This window comes from Arachis duranensis, chromosome 10 (genome assembly GCF_000817695.3).
Source record: "Arachis duranensis cultivar V14167 chromosome 10, aradu.V14167.gnm2.J7QH, whole genome shotgun sequence".
NCBI classification, from domain to species: Eukaryota; Viridiplantae; Streptophyta; class Magnoliopsida; order Fabales; family Fabaceae; genus Arachis; species Arachis duranensis.
This window is the reverse complement of record NC_029781.3, coordinates 60,047,627-60,064,517: the sequence shown is the minus strand read 5'-3', so window position 1 is coordinate 60,064,517 and position 16,891 is coordinate 60,047,627. Positions and strand designations below refer to the sequence as shown.

At 41.5% G+C, this 16,891-nt stretch overlaps 1 protein-coding gene across 1 annotated transcript; it reads left to right on the top strand.

The window, feature by feature from the left end:
- Positions 1-7,984: 7,984 nt before the first annotated feature.
- On the top strand, positions 7,985-11,583 carry LOC107469828 (uncharacterized). The gene is made up of 6 exons (XM_016089207.1): positions 7,985-8,707; positions 8,761-9,618; positions 9,851-10,369; positions 10,463-10,642; positions 10,752-10,861; positions 11,538-11,583. Exons 1-6 carry the CDS (start codon positions 7,985-7,987, stop codon positions 11,581-11,583), a joined length of 2,436 nt encoding a protein of 811 aa, XP_015944693.1.
- The last annotated feature ends 5,308 nt before the right edge of the window (positions 11,584-16,891 follow it).

The following is a 16,891-nucleotide window of genomic DNA, read 5'->3' as shown; positions in this document are numbered from 1 at the left end:
ATCTAACTCTTCTCCATCACTCAAGTCATAAATGGGAGGTTGAGAGAAATATACCTCCGCATCACTTTCAAATTCATTGGGAGAAGGTTCTTCAAATTCAAAGGATTCTTCACCAAGAAGATTGGATGCATGATCTTCATCACCAAGGGAACTCAATTCTTGCTTTACTCCTTCCAAGTCTTCATATGGGATATGCCTTGGAGGTTGTGCACATTCCTCCTCAACATCAACTTCAATCTTCTTGGAGGGGTTTTCTATAACTCTAGGCTCCCATGGAAGTTCCGCATCTCCTAAGTCTTCAACCACTTCTTCCTTTTCTTCAATGGTCATAGGTTCCTCCAATTGATCTAACACAAAGTAGCATTCCTCCTTTTCCACCGAAGTTTCCAATCTCTCCTTTAAGCTATGCTCTTCTTTAGATTCTCCACATGTAGCTATGGGAGTTTCTTGAGTGTCCAAAAGTTGGGATGCTAGCCGGTTTACCACCTCATCCAAGGCAGTCATGAATTGTTGCACATCCCTTGTCATCTCCTCTTGTCCTTGAATAAGAACACCGAGGGTTTCATCCATTAGAGATTGGGGTGGATGGGAAGCATATGGTGGTGGTTCTTGAAAGTCACAAGGAGATTCACCATAGCCATTTGATTGGTATGCATCATGGAATGGCTCTTCTTCATAGTTCATTGGTGGAGGTTGTTGCCAAGAAGATTGATCATATGCATATGGCTCCTCCCACCTTTGGTTGTCCCATCCTTGATACATATCTCCATTATAGTCCTCATCACCTACAACATAGTTGTAATCACACTCATAGCCAAAATGAGAATTCATAATGGAAAGAGAAAATAAGGAACAAAAACTAATAAGAAATAATGAAACAAAATACTAAGACTAGCAAAAACTAGCAAGCAATCCAAAAATCAAGCTATTCACAATATTCACATATATACAATAACCAATAACACAACACCAAAATAGGCTTGTGAGTGTGGTTGAGGGTCATGTTGAGGATATGACTCATAAGCATATGGTGGTGGTTCTTGAAAGTCACAAGGAGATTCACCATAGCCATTTGATTGGTATGCATCATGGAATGGCTCTTCTTCATAGTTCATTGGTGGAGGTTGTTGCCAAGAAGATTGATCATATGCATATGGCTCCTCTACAGAAAGAAGCTACAGAATTTGTAAAGACATGTCCACCATGTCAGAAACATGCCAACTTTCACATCGCCCCACCAGAAGAGCTCATTAGCGTGACCTCGCCTTGGCCATTTGCAAAATGGGGACTCGATCTTCTCGGCCCCTTCCCACAGGGATCAGGACAAGTTAAATTCTTCATAGTAGGGGTAGATTACTTTACAAAGTGGATCGAGGCAGAGCCCCTAGCTAATGCCACCGCTCAGAGAAGCCGGAAATTCTTATATAGAAATATTGTCACAAGGTTCAGGGTTCCATATTCAATAACCACAGATAATGGCACTCAATTCACAGATGCATGCTTCAGAAACTAGTAGCTGACTTGAATATAAAGCACCAGTACACCTCCGTTGAACATCCACAAGCCAATGGACAGGCTGAAGCTGCTAACAAGGTCGTATTGGCCGGATTAAAACAGAGATTACAAGACGCAAAGGGAGCCTGGGCGGAGGAGCTTCCACAAGTCCTATGGGCATATCAAACAATGCCACATTCCACCACAAAGGAATCCCCCTTCCGATTAGCATACGGAATAGAGGCGATGATTCCAGTAGAGATTGAGGAAGGGTCGCCTAGAGTAGTTCACTACAATGAGGGAGCAAACTCCCAACTTCAGAGAGAAGAGCTCGACTTGTTACCCGAAATCCAAGAAAGAGCTCAGATCAGGGAAGAAGCTCTAAAGCGCCGAATGGTTTCCAGATATAATCAAAAGGTAGTGCCGAGAAGTTTTGCAGAGAATGATCTCATCCTAATCTGAAATGATATTGGAACAACTCGACTAGGAGAAGGAAAGCTGGCAGCAAACTGAAAAAGACCCTACCGAGTTGTAAAAGTACTTGGAAAGGGCTATTACAGACTATCTGAACTCGATGGACGAGAGCTTCCCAGGTCATGGCACGCCTGCAACCTAAGAAGGTACTATTGTTAGAAAAGACAAAAGATCTCATCATTTGATGCACTCTTTTTCCTGAAAAGGTTTTTTAATGAGGCACCAAGTTGAGATTCAGACAATCCCATATGTATATATTCGCACTTTTTCCTTTAAATAAAATATAGATATTCTACAAAGATTTCAAGACGCATTAATCTGAAGCATTCATCGTCCGATTATAAAGCAACAGATCGGCAGAAAGTGAAAAATAATTTTACTGCACGATCACGATAAAGACAACCGTCCGATAAAGGTGAAAACCCGATTCACCCAAAGGACGATCTAGAGATGACAACCACTTTCTACAAATCGGCAAAGATGAACACAGAATAATGTAAGAAGTTATCGAAAGTGATCTAAAAAGAACCTGACGAGGTCTTACGGATCGCTAAAATAATAACTTAAGGACTGGTCGAACGCTAAGAAGTCGAACCAAGTCAACCCAAGTTATAAGTAAACCCTGGAAAGAGGTCTGGCCAACCCTATTAAAGAGGATTACTTTAACTTAGAAGGGCCTGATATAACAAAGTCAGCCCAAAACAGAAAGTTATACAAGTAGTCCCTGAAAGAGATCTGACAAAGATCCAAGAAAGAGGACTACAAAAAATAACTTAAAGGAGACCGACATAACCAAGTCGGACTCCTACCACGAAAAAGTTATACAAGTAGTCCCTGAAAGAGATCTGACAAAGATCCAAGAAAATAGACTACAAAAAATAACTTAAAGGAGACCGACATAACCAAGTCGGACTCCTACCACTAAAAAGTTATACAAGTAGTCCCTGAAAGAGATCTGACAAAGATCCAAGAAAGAGGACTACAAAAAATAACTTAAAGGAGACCGACATAACCAAATCGGACTCCTACCACTAAAAAGTTATACAAGTAGTCCCTAAAAGAGATCTGACAAAGATCCAAGAAAGAGTACTACAAAAAAAATAACTTAAAGGAGACCGACATAACCAAGTCGGACTCCTACCACTAAAAAGTTATCAAAGTAATCCCTGAAAGAGATCTGACAAAGATCCAAGAAAGAGGATTACAAAAATAACTTAAAGAGATCGACCTAACGAAATCAATCTCCTACAGAATGAAAAGATTATAAAAGTAATCCCTGAAAGAGACCTGACAAAGGTCCAAAAAAGAGGATTACAGAAATAACTTAAAGGGAGACCAGCGCAAAAGAACCACCAAGAAACAAGTTGGACCCATAAGTCACAACCTCAAAGGATCCAAGCTACAAACAATAAAACAAAGCAATCCGAGGAGGTCGAAGATACAAGATTTCAAACATCAGTAGAAAACTGAAAAGATGCCAAGTCAAAAAACTACCTCTGTTACTCTACAAAAGTTATAAGGCCCGGAAGGCCACCAAAACCTACCGTGAAGGGATAGCGAGCTACCTTTTATTTTTCAAAATAGAAAAGTTGCTAAACAAGCAACTAGGAAATGTCAGCAATTAAATAAAAAGTTTTAAAAAGCCTACAAGTCAGGCCAACTACATATCCAGAAAGAGATCAGCAAACATCAGGAGCCTTCTTGGCAGCATCAGGGCAAGGAGAAGGAGGACGAGTCTGAATTGGCACCGCGTCCACAGTCCCATCCTCCCGATTCAGAATCTGGCAAACCAAGTCAGGCGCAACCGAAGGAGCAGAAGAAGTCGACACTTTGGCAGAGGACGCAGGGGGAGGAGCAACCTCATCATCATCATTCTCATTATCAGGGACAATCTTGCCATCCCTGACAATATTATCCAGGCTAAAGGAGGTGAGATCGGCCTCGGGAGCAATGACTCGAACTTGCTCCTTCAAGTTCTCGTAAGCAGCAGTCACGCTGCCAACAAGATGACTTTGGAGCTCAGAATAATCTTCCCGGACATTGTCGAGCTCCCCCCTCAGGCACATCACCTCTCGATAAGATGTAACATAACTCTCCTTATGCATCATGGCTGTGTCCTCAGCCAACCTCAAAGAAGCTGCCAGAGATTGAGAACTCGCCTTCTCGTTCTCTAAATCCTTCTCTAGCTTGGCTACCTTTATTTCAAGTTCCCCCTTTAAATCCCTCATCCGATCAAATTCCTGCTTCGCCTCCTCCATGAACGCTTTAGTAGTATGGAGAGGGAGATTTTGAGCAGTCCGATATATGGCAGCTGCCATATACGCCATCTTTACGTGATTTCGGGCCATAAATTCCAAGTGACGGAGGATGGACACGTCGTCCATGGAAAGGGCATAATAGGGACCGATATGCTGATCCACAAATTCAATGGCATTAAAATCAGGAGCATCGAGGTTGAAGGGCTCAGCTATTTTTTGTTTTTTATTGGGAGGAGCAACAAATGGAGCGGCAGAAGTAGGATGAGGATCCACCAATCGGACTCGGGGTGTAGGGATCACCTTCTTCACCCCAGGGGAACTCGGCACCGATGGCTTCTCGCGCACTTGGGAGGACCCCTCCCCAGCCGCCTTGGCCGCAATATTTCTGGCAGCAGTCGCCCTCTGCGCCCTCTTAAAAGCTTTCATGGATTCATTGTTCTTCATTGACTCTACAAATAAAACAGAAATCAAGCTACAAGTCGGGCAAGTCGGAAAGACAGCTATAAGCAACATAAACAGATAATAAAGGAAACACAAGATACCCAGTTCAATTTGAAGAAGAGTAGGATTGGTTAGAAATTTCTTTGTGTCAAGATGGGGAGGTTGACCCCAGCGTTCTTCCAAGACAATCACAAAAGCTCGCTCAGCCTCATCTAACATTTCCCACGAATATCTGGAGACCCTCACATCTTTTTGCCATTCCAAAGGAAAAGCAGGTTCGTCATTTTCATCCAGAAAAAAGGCCGAGCTCCTTCAACAGCTCGGACCTTGAAAAATTAGTTTTTAAAATCACGGAATGACTCGTCAAACATGGAAAAGACCTTCTTTCCTTGGGTAGAACGAAAGGAGACCCAAGCTGACTTCTTTTTTACCACACCAGGCTTAGTCAAGACAAACAGATAGAAAAAGAGAGATTGGAAAGCAGGAATACCAAAACCATTGCAGAACAAATTAAAAATTTTTATGAAACCCCAGGAATTGGGGTGAAGTTGAGAGGGGGCAACATTACAGGACCATAACAAGTCGTTTCAAATTGAGTAAAAGGAAGGGTAATACCCAGCGGACCGAAGAAAAAATCATAAACATAAAAGAAAGGGCGATCATCAACAACCCGAGTAGAAAAGCATACTCTCTCATCAGAAAAGGGAAGAATAAGCTCGTAGTTCTTCTCATCACTGGATTTACTACAAACACTATGAAACTGCCTAAGCTACGCACAAAACTCAAAATCAACCAGAGAGACACACATAAGAACCATCGAGTCCACCCAATCGGCTATACCCTCAGTAACCTGGGAAGGCATCTCTACAACGTTATTTCGGAAAGACATGAGGCCAACTAAATCCTACAAAAAGAAAAGAAGAAAGGATTACTCAAAAATATCTCGGACAAGGGGCAAAACATCTCGACGGGCGAATACACAGAAAAGGAAAAACCCCAAGACTCAAACTAAAAGTCCCGGGGCATCCTTTGGAGGCAGTAACAAAGCAAGGAGAAAGACAAAACACAAACAAAATAGAAAGTCATATTCCTACAGTTTGTCGGCAAGAAACAAACATACCAGGCAAAAAGAGTCAAAGATGCAACCTTTTTTCAGAATCAAACAAAATTATCATTCCAAAGCTTCAAAATCAAAAGCATTTCACAACATGCAAAAGCCCTAAAGGTATCAAGCAACGGGAAAAGCGAAAAGACCATGCAAAAGACGAAGAAATTACGAGACGCACAGTGATCAGGCATAGCAAAAAGCAGAAAAGATCCAAAATTTTCCCAACCAAGATAAAAACTTTCTCAAAACAGACACAAAAATGGCGTAGAGGGAGGAAGAAAGAAGAACCAAACCTGGGAAAACGAGAGAAAGCTACGAAAAAAAGCAGAGGAGCGGAAGGTAAAATCCAGAATCACCCCTTCTCCCACGAAAAAGTGAAGTCACAAAGCAAAATCGCTAGGCTGAAACGCGAAAACTACAGGCGGAGGCTTTAGAAAAGTCAAAAGGAAAAAGTTGAAAGTGAGAAAGTAAAGGGAGAAGTTACGAAGAAGAAGTGAAGAAGAGAAACCGTTTCTGATCGAGAAATTCAAAATAAAAACCAAGAGAAAATGAGGGCAATTAATGCCAATTAAATGCGGATATTAAAACCGTTTACGTTCCCAAAAAAGCGCTGATATAAAAGCGCGCGCTTTTAGAGAAAAACGTTCTACATTCAAAAGCTGCTACAAAAAGGAGTCGACAAAATGCTTGAGTTCGGTTTCACTAGAGAAGGACCGAAGTCAAGGACTCGACCTCGACAAAGAAGACCAAGCTCAAGCAGGGGCACTGTTCATACCCTGGGTCGAGCTATCCGACCTGGGATGATCGACGACAAAGCGACCGACCTCTTCAGGTCAAGCGGACCGACTTCTTCATAAAGAACTCGGCCGAGTCAACAAGAGAGCCCAATAAAGGGCCCGGATAGAGGAACACGACTCAAATCCTAAGGCAGCCCAAGCCTAGAGAGATAAAGGCAGTTCCGTTGAAGATACGCTGATCTCAACTCAAAGATAAAAGATAAGATAAGATAACTAACTTATCTTATCCAAAAGGTCACATCTCACCATTATAAATACACTGAAGCACCTAGGTATAACTCATACTTTGATTCTACTCAATACCTGCTTAATACCCTTGCTAACTTAAACATCGGAGTCCCTTGCAGGTACCCCCCACCCTCCGGGGATAAAGGAATCAGCACCACCACCAAGTCCAACAAGTCGGACACAATAGCTCCGGCCGTCTCCCATCAGCCGGACACGTTAACACCGACCAGTACAGAAGATCTCGTCCGAGATCGACCTCCAGTTTCAAGTAACCCTCAGAACACTTCCCAAAAGAAAGCCTGACAAATTGGGAGGAGGTAGTGAACAAGTTTTTGGCAAGGTTTTACCCCCCTCAAAGGATCAATAGGTTGAGAACTGAAGTGCAGACGTTCAGACAGTAAGATGGAGAGACACTTTATGAAGCTTGGGAAAGGTTCAAAGATCTAACAAGGAGATGCCCACCAGAGATGTTTAATGAGTGACTCCAACTTCACATCTTCTATGAACGTCTTTCCTATGAGTCAAAGAAGGCTGTGGATCATTTATCAGGAGGCTCTTTGAACAAGAAGAAAACCATTGAAGAAGCCATAGATGTCATCAAAACAGTTGCTGAGAATGACTACTTCTATGCCTCTGAAAGAAGTAACACTAGAGGAGTAATGGAGCTGAACCACATGGATGCACTGTTAGCCCAAAACAAGATGATCACCAAGCAGCTAGTAGATCTTACCAAGAAGGTGGAAGAGAACCAAGTTGCAGCAGCCATCACCTCATCACCAACTCAAGAAGGAGTAAACATAGGAGAAGAAGGTGACTGGGAGCAAGCCAACTATGTTGGAAACTCACCTAGACAAGTCCATGATCCATACTCCAAAACTTACAACTCTGGATGGAGAAATCACCCCAACTTTGGATGGGGAAATCAACAAGACCAAGGCCAAGATCAAAGACGTCCAAATCCCAGCAACACAGCTCAACAACATGCCACACCTAGACCATATCAACACTCACATAACAACCCCTCTCAACACCTATACCAAAGCCAACCTAACCATTCTCATTCCTCCAATCTCAACTCACCATCACCTTCTAATGACAGACTCTCAAGGATTGAGAACGTACTTGAGAACATATGCAAAGAGATCCAAGACAGTAAAGCATTCCGAGAGGAAGTGCAGTCCAATATGCAGAATCAAGATGCTGCCATCAAGAAACTAGAGACACAAATTGGGTACCTATTCAAGCAGATTCCCAGCCACAACCTTTGCAGCGATACTCACTCAAACCAGAGGGAGGAGTGTCAAGCTATCACCCTCAGAAGTGGGAAGGAACTGAAGGAATCCTCCCATAAACCACAAAAAGAGGGCTCGAATGAAAAAGAAGAAAAACAAGATGGAGCTCAAGCTTCCATTTCAAGTTCGCAAAAAGAAGAAGGAATGCTGAAGCTAGACGCCCCAAGAGTCTCATACCCTCAGCAGTTGAGGAAGAAGGGGGATGACAACCAATTCTTGAGATTTTTGGAAATCTTCAAGAAACTACAAATCAACATACCCTTTGTTGAAGCAATAGAACAAATGCAACTCTACGCCAAGTTTTTAAAGGAGCTAATGACTAAGAAGAGAAGCTGGAAGAACAACGAGACTGTGATTTTAACCGAAGAATGTAGTGCTATCATTCAGCATAAACTGTCCCAGAAATTGAAAGATCCTGGGAGCTTCCAGATCCCTTGTATTATAGGGAAAATCACAGTAGAGAAGGCTCTATGTGACTTAGGAGCTAGCATCAACTTGATGTCAGTAGCTATGATGAGGAAGATGAAGATTGAGGAGGCTAAACCAACAAAAATGGCCTTACAACTGGCAGACCGATCGTTCAAGTTCCCTCATGGCGTAGTAGAAGATTTGCTGGTGAAAGTGGGAGATTTCATATTCCCGCAGATTTTGTATTGCTGGTCATGCAGGAGGAAGCCAAGGCCTCCATCATCCTGGGAAGGCCGTTCTTAGCCACTGCTGGAGCTGTCATTGATGTCCAAAAAGGTGATCTCACCCTGAGATTACACAATGAAAAGATGACAATCAATGTGTTCAAGGCCATGAGTTACCCACCAGAACAATTGGGGGAATGTATGAGGTTGGACTCACTTGAAGAGGAAGTGCAGGAGAGTTTTGAAGAGGAAGAACCTGAAGAGTTAACAGAGGAAGAGTCAACATCTAATAAAGAGGTTGCAACAACAGAGATTCGCATACAAGGTGCACAAAAGGAAGAGAATGAAAAGATAGAGGCACCCAAACATGAACTCAAAGCACTGCCACCCACTCTCAAATATGCATACTTGGGAAAGAATGAAAGTTACCAAGTAATCATAAACTCATCCCTCAGCCAAGATCAAGAGGATGAATTACTCCAAGTATTGCGAAAGCATAAGGATGCCATTGGATGGACCCTCGCTGACCTGAAAGGAATCAGTTCAGCCATATGCATGCATAAGATACTGTTGGAAGATGATGCCAAACCATCCATTCAATCCCAAAGGAGGCTTAACCTAATCATGAAGGAAGTGGTACAGAAAGAAGTTATAAAATTATGGCAGGGAGGAGTAATCTACCCGATCTCAAACAGCCCCTGGGTCAGCCCTGTGCATGTCGTACCCAAAAAAGGAGGAATCATTGTAGTCCCCAATGAGAGGAACGAACTAATTCCTACAAGGACCGTCACAGGATGGCGGATGTGCATAGACTACCGGAAACTAAATGAGGCTACACGAAAGGATCATTTCCCCCTCCCATTGGATCAGATGTTGGAAAGACTCGCAGGACATGTATATTATTGTTTTCTTGACGGCTATTCAGGATATAACCAAATAGTGGTTGATCCCGGAGACCAAGAGAAAACCTGATTTACTTGTCCATATGGAGTGTTTGCCTACAGGCGCATGCCATTTGGGCTATGTAATGCACCTGCGACTTTCCAACGTTGCATGCTTTCTATCTTCTCAGATATGATAGAGAAATTCATTGAAGTCTTTATGGATGATTTCTCGGTGTTCGGAGATTCCTTTACTAACTGCAGGAGGAATAGTCCTTGGCGATAAGGTTTCTAACCAAGGCATTGAGTTGGATAGGGCTAAGGTGGAACTTATTGAAAAACTTCCTCCACCTAGTGATGTCAAGGCAATTAGAAGTTTTTTAGGACATGCTGGCTTTTATAGAAGGTTTATTAAAGATTTTTCAAAGATAGCCAAGCCATTGAGCAATCTCCTTATATCCGACACACCATTTATCTTTGATGAAACATGCATGCTAGCATTCAAGAATTTAAAAAAGAGATTGTCCTCTGCTTCAATCATTTCTCCACCTGATTGGAACTTACCCTTTGAATTGATGTGTGATGCATCTGATTTTGCAGTTGGAGCAGTGTTAGGGCAGAGGAAAGACAACTTAGTCCATGTGATATACTATGCTAGCAAAGTCCTCAATGATGCTCAAAGAAACTATTCCACTACTGAAAAGGAGTTGCTAGCAATAGTTTTTACATGTGACAAGTTCAGATCATACCTCATTGGTGCTAAAGTGATTGTTTTCACAGATCACACATCACTTAAATATTTGTTTGCCAAACAAGAATCAAAACCAAGACTAATAAGATGGATCTTATTGTTGCAGGAATTCAATATTGAAATCAGAGATAAGAAAGGAGTGGAGAACAAGGTAGCAGATCACCTATCCAGAATCCATCATGAGGAAGGTGGAACACATGATACAAGCGTGAACGAGCTCTTCCCTGATGAGCAATTGATGACAATTCACAAAGCACCATGGTTTGCAGACATTGCCAACTTCAAGGCAACCGGGGCCTTACCTCCAGGGATCAATAAACATCAAAAAAGAAAGCTCATAAATGATGCAAAATATTTTCTCTGGGATGAGCCATATCTCTTCAAGAAGTGTTCAGATGGAATCCTTAGAAGATGTGTCTCGGAAGAAGAAGGACAAGAGGTCCTATGGAATTGCCACGGCTCATGCTATGGAGGCCATTTTGGAGGGGACAGAACTACAGCAAAGGTATTACAAAGCGGATTCTTTTGGCCCACCATTTTCAAGGATGCCAAAGAACTAGTAAAGAGCTACAATGAATGCCAAAGATCTGGAAACTTGCCCAAAAGAAATGAGATGCCACAAAATTTCATTTTGGAACTAGAACTGTTTGATGTGTGGAGAATCGACTTCATGGGACCATTCCCAACCTCATATTCAAACAAGTACATCTTGGTAGCAGTGGATTACATTTCCAAGTGGGTAGAGGCTATTGCCACTCCAACGAATGATAACAAGATGGTCATGAACTTCCTCAGAAAAAATATCTTTAGCCGTTTTGGAGTCCCCCGAGCACTCATCAGTGATGGAGGGAGTCATTTTTGTAACAGACCACTAGAAGCTCTCCTCCTACGATACGGGGTAAAACACAAGGTTGCCACACCTTACCATCCCCAAACAAGTGGGCAAACTGAGATATCCAACAGAGAGCTAAAAAGGATTTTGGAAAAAACTGTGGGTGCATCAAGAAAGGATTGGGCAAAGAAGCTGGATGATGCTCTTTGGGCGAACCGAACAGCCTTCAAAACACCAATTGGAATATCCCCATATCAACTGGTGTATGGGAAATCTTGTCATTTACCACTGGAGCTGGAACACAAAGCTCTCTGGGCTCTCAAGATACTAAATTTTGACAGCATTGCAGCTGGTGCAAAGAGGATCTTGCAGCTGCAAGAGATGGAGGAATTTAGATCACAAGCCTATGAAAATGCCAAGATTTATAAAGAAAAGGCAAAGAGAAGACATGACCTGCATCTTGCACCTAGGAGTTTCGAAAAGGGGCAACAAGTACTCCTCTACAATTCCAAATTGAGACTGTTCCCAGGAAAACTCAAATCAAGGTGGTCCGGACCTTTTCTTGTCACAAAAGTCTCACCATATGGGCACATAGATATCATGGATGAAAGTTCAGAGAGGACTTTCATTGTGAACGGACAAAGGCTGAAGCATTATATGGGCAACATGGGGGAAAACCCCAGGGTAAAATATCACCTCAAGTAATGGAGGAGTCGTCGAGCTAGTGACGCTAAAAGAGCGCTCTGTTGGGAGGCAACCCAACCTGAGGTAGTTTCGTTTTCATTTTCATTTCAATCAAGATCACAAGTGTTTCCCCGGTATTGCAAAGAGCTAAGTTTGGTGTTCCACACCAAAACAATCCAAGAGTAAAAGTGTAATTCTAAGTTTGGTGTTCCACCAAAGATATTAATTAGAATCACACTACCAAAACACATTGCTAGCTCCAACCAATCAGGGGAACCGCTTAGCTATAGTTTAGTCTTTAGTTAATAATGGTTTTGTTAACAACATGATATGAGGTTCTCTGCATGTATGCAAACTTTTGTATTGGGCAAGGAATTAAGTTTGGTGTTCACACACCAAATTCAGTTCAGAAGTTCACAAGTATACATGCAAGCTAACTATTCATCAAGTGTTTCGGGAACAAGCAACTTCCAATAACTTTGCATGAACCTTATGAGGAAATGGTGCACCTTCATCCAAGGAAGTGAAGTAGCGAAGACTATGGATGATCACAAAGAGGACAACCAAGGAGGAGAGCATGGGCAGCCACATGAGTAAAAGGTGGTGGAGTTCCTTCTTTGGTCCATCTTTTTCTATGCTTTAAATAAGGAAGATCTTGTATGAAATAGAACATGCTTCCATGATAGTTTGAACTCTTTTTAATTCTGTCTTTAAGTTTCTCACAGCTTAGGTCTATGTTTGCTAGTCTAAAATGCCACTGCATCTTTTCCTTACTTAATTGTATGCTTGTCCCTTTTAATCAAATGAAAAGAGAATGAGTGTTTTATAAAGGACCAGAGTGGAGTTCATACTATGGAGTAAGTTCCTAAGTTTATGGTGTAATCATAAGTTAGCTAAGTGGGCTCACCAACAAGGTGGGAAGACAACTATCTGTCCTGAATCCTATGCTTTGAACACACCCCATAAGGCTAACTAAATAACAAGATCCTAATAAGAAAAAGGGAAAGAACAATCAAAGTTGAAAGAATAAAAGAAAAATAGCAAGAAAAGAGGCTAGGCACCAAGGGGTTGAGTCTTGAGGGATGTGTCTGTGGTGTTCTTGTACCAAGGATCTGCTTGGATTACTAAGCTCTCAGGGGTGCTTTGTCACCTGGTAACTTGGGTTAACTAACCCGGGATTATCAGCTGAAAGTCCACTATCAAGAGCAATCTTTGCTACAGAACATTTAGTAGCCCAAAGAGGTGCTGGACACCAAGACCTCAAGGAAAGAAAATAAACAAACCATGTGCCTGTGATGTGTATGTATGGGGGAGAGACTTGAGGAAGTAAGTCCTTAGGGGTGTTTCAACACCTAGCACCTTGAACCAACTGGTTCGGGAGTGTTGGCTGAAAGCTTATTCTAAAGAGTTGCCCCCTTACAAAGCATTTAGCTTAAGAACACAAATAAGCCCTGAAATGACAACAAAAGGATCAATGAATAAAAGTCTCATGGGATGCAATCAAGTAAGTATTCTAGGACATGATAAAGGTCTGAAAGCCAATGAAGAAATGAACCTAAGTTGCTATGCATGAAACCACCATAAAACCAGGGAAATGACTTCCACAAGAATGACTCATTTCTCTTGGAATTCCATTCATCATTCTCTTATTCCAGTATTTGCTTAGGGACAAGCAAGCTTTAAGTTTGGTGTTGTGATGCCAGGGCATTTCGACCAGTTTCACTGACCTTTCTTTACTGTTTTTAGGGTAGTTTCATGCATTTTCTTAAGAAATAAGCTAGTTTTGGGTGGATATTCACTTACATCTTAATTCAAGCATACATTGTGCACTTTACATGATTTCATGAGAATTTTGCATGAATTATATGACAAATTGGATGATGCATGACTCATGACTTGTACTAGAACTTTGATGCACTTTGTTGCTTGATTTCAGGACAAAAGAAGCAAAGAAGAACCATGTTAGCAGCCACGTTAGTTTAACTAACGTGACCTCTAACGTGGTATGGGAGCTAGCTTGCAAAGTTAGTGAGAAAGGTAATCGCCAATAACGCCCTCGAAGCCATCATAGCCCACGTTAAGAGTCACGTTAACTAAGTTAACGTGAACTCTAACGTGGAAGAAGACAACAAGGCCAACGTTAGTGACATTCTCCTTTGTCACTAACGTTGGACCAAGCTCATAATTGGCCACGTTAGTTGCCACGTTAACTTAGTTAACGTGGACTCTAACGTTAAAAAGCAAAAGAGAAGCCAACGTTAGTGACATTTACCTTTGTCACTAACGTTGGCCAAGCCTCCATAAGCCACGTTAACTCCCATGTTAACTTAGTTAATGTGGAAGCTAACGTGGAGAGAGCAATTGATCGACAACGTTAATGACACTTACCTTTGTCACTAACGTTGGGATGAACACCTAAGAGCCACCATGAGCAACGTTAACTCCCACGTTAACTTTGTTAACATGGAAGCTAACGTGGATAAAGAGATGATGAGCCAACGTTAGTGACACTCACCTTTGTCACTAACTTTGGAGATGGCTAGCATTACTAAGTTAGAAGCCATGTTAACCTAGTTAACGTGGACTCTAACGTGGGAAGTAGGGGCACATTGGAACGTTAGTGACAAAGGTAAGTGTCACTAACGTTCTCGAAGGATTGGCATCACTACGTTAGAAGCCACGTTAACCTAGTTAACGTGAACTCTAACGTAGGGAGAGGGGGTGACTCACCACGTTATGGGGAAAGGTAAGTCCCAATAACGTATGCGAAGGACCAAGAGGCAACGTTAGAGGTCACGTTAGTGCCACTAACGTTGAAGTCAACGTGATCATATTTGGGTGAGAAACGTTAGTGAAAAAGGTGAGTGTCACTAACGTTCTCGAACCCACACTTTCACTTGACGTTGACACCACTAACGTCCTAAGCCAAAAGTCCCTGCCTACTTCACATTTTCTCTCTGCAAGTAAAGCTAAGCCCAATAAAGAGGATAACTGCTTCAAACTCAAGATCCAAGAGGCCCACACCCAAGATTTGAAGAACCAACTAGAAGATCAGAAGAGTAGTATATATAGGAGTAGCTTTGAATTAGAAAGGGGTTGGTGGGAACTTTAGGAAGCCTTGGGCTTTCTCTGCAACTTCTAGTTTTACTTTCATGATGTATTCTCCATCTTTGTTTTCAATTTTCAGAGCTATGAACAACTAAACCCCTTTCATTGGGTTAGGGAGCTCTGCTGCAATTTGATGGATCAATATTAGTTTTCATTCTTCTTCTTCTTTCTTTTCTCTTGATTTTATTAGAAAGCTTTCAATCTTCATCCAATTGGGTAGTTATCTTGGAAAAGAAACTATTCATATTTGGATCTCTTCGGAACCTTAGAAGAGGAATGAAGAGATCATACTAGAAATGCTTTCTCATGCTGGATCAAATTGGGTTTGGACGGATATGTGACTATAATCCTACCAATACTTGATTTGGGAATACATGTGGTATAATCAGTGACCAGACTTCATCTCTTCTCATGAGCAATTGACCAAGGAATTGCCTATTGATCAAGATCTGAGAGATTGGATTACCAAAGAATTGGAATTCGCTCATTTAAGATTGCCAAGGAGATCAATGAATGCATTGACTGAGGAAGAGATGAAAATGAATTTGATCCAGAGAATGCAACATCTCCTAAACCCAATGAACTCCCCATTTCTGATCTTACCCATTCTCTTTAATTTTTGCCATTTACTTTTATGAGCATATCCCCCATTCCCATTTAAGATTTTGCCATTTACTTTCTGCCATTTACATTCAGCTCTTTATTTCTAGCATTTACTTATTCTGCTATTTACCTTTCTGCAATTTAATGTTCTACAATTCTCAAGTCAAATTCTGGTTCGCTCAACTAAAACATTCCTCTAATTAAAGTTGCTTGATCAAATCAATCTCTGTGGGATTCGACCTCACTCTATAGTGAGTTTTTACTTGACGATAATTTGGTACACTTGCCGAAGGGAGATTTGTTACTAGAGAGATTTTCCATGCATCAGTAGTGAATGCCATCTCCAACGTTAGTAACAAAGGTGAGTGTCACTAACGTTGGCTCATCAATCTTAGCTCCACGTTAACTTTCACGTTAGTGGTCTTAACGTGACCACTAACGTGGGCAATGCTAATTTGATCCAACGTTAGTGACAAAGGTGAGTGTCACTAACATTGGCATTGTTCCTCTCTTCCACGTTAGAGTTCACGTTAACTAAGTTAATGTGACTCTTAACGTGGCTCATTGCCAAATTTTGGAGTGTTAGTGGTGTTCACGTTTACCACTAACGTTGGAGCTTTCTTTGTCTCCACGTTAATACCACGTTAACCTAGTTAACGTGTCAATTAACGTGGGCTTATGATGGCTTCATAGGCGTTATTGACGATCACTTTTCTCATTAACGTTGCAAGCTCTTTTCCATTCCACGTTAGTGGTCACGTTAACTAGGTTAACGTGGCTACTAACGTGGTTCTTCCTTGCTTCCTTTGTCCTAAAATCAAGCAAATAAAGTGCATCAAAGCTCTAGTCAAAGTCATGAGATTATGCATTATCAATTTGTCATTCAATTCTTGCAAAATCCTCATGAAATCATGTGAAATTCACAATAGTTGCTTGAATCAAGGTGTGAGTGTATTTTCATCCAAAACTTGCCTTATTCTCTAAGAAAATGCATGAAACTACCTTAAAACAGTAAAGAAAAGGTCACTAAAACTGGCCTAGATGTTCTGGCATCATAACACCAAACTTAAAGCTTGCTTGTCCCTAAGCAAGTACTGAAACATAGGAAGAATGGATGAAAGAACAAGAAAATAATATAGAAGTAGAATTCCTGGTTTATGGGGTTTCATGCATAGCAACTTAGGTTCTTTCCTTTACTAGGTTTCAAGCCTTTATCAAGTCCTTGGTCATTCTCTTGATTGCATCCTTTGAGAGTTTTTAATTGTTGATCATTCCCCCTTTTTTTCAAGATTTATTGCATTCTTCTTT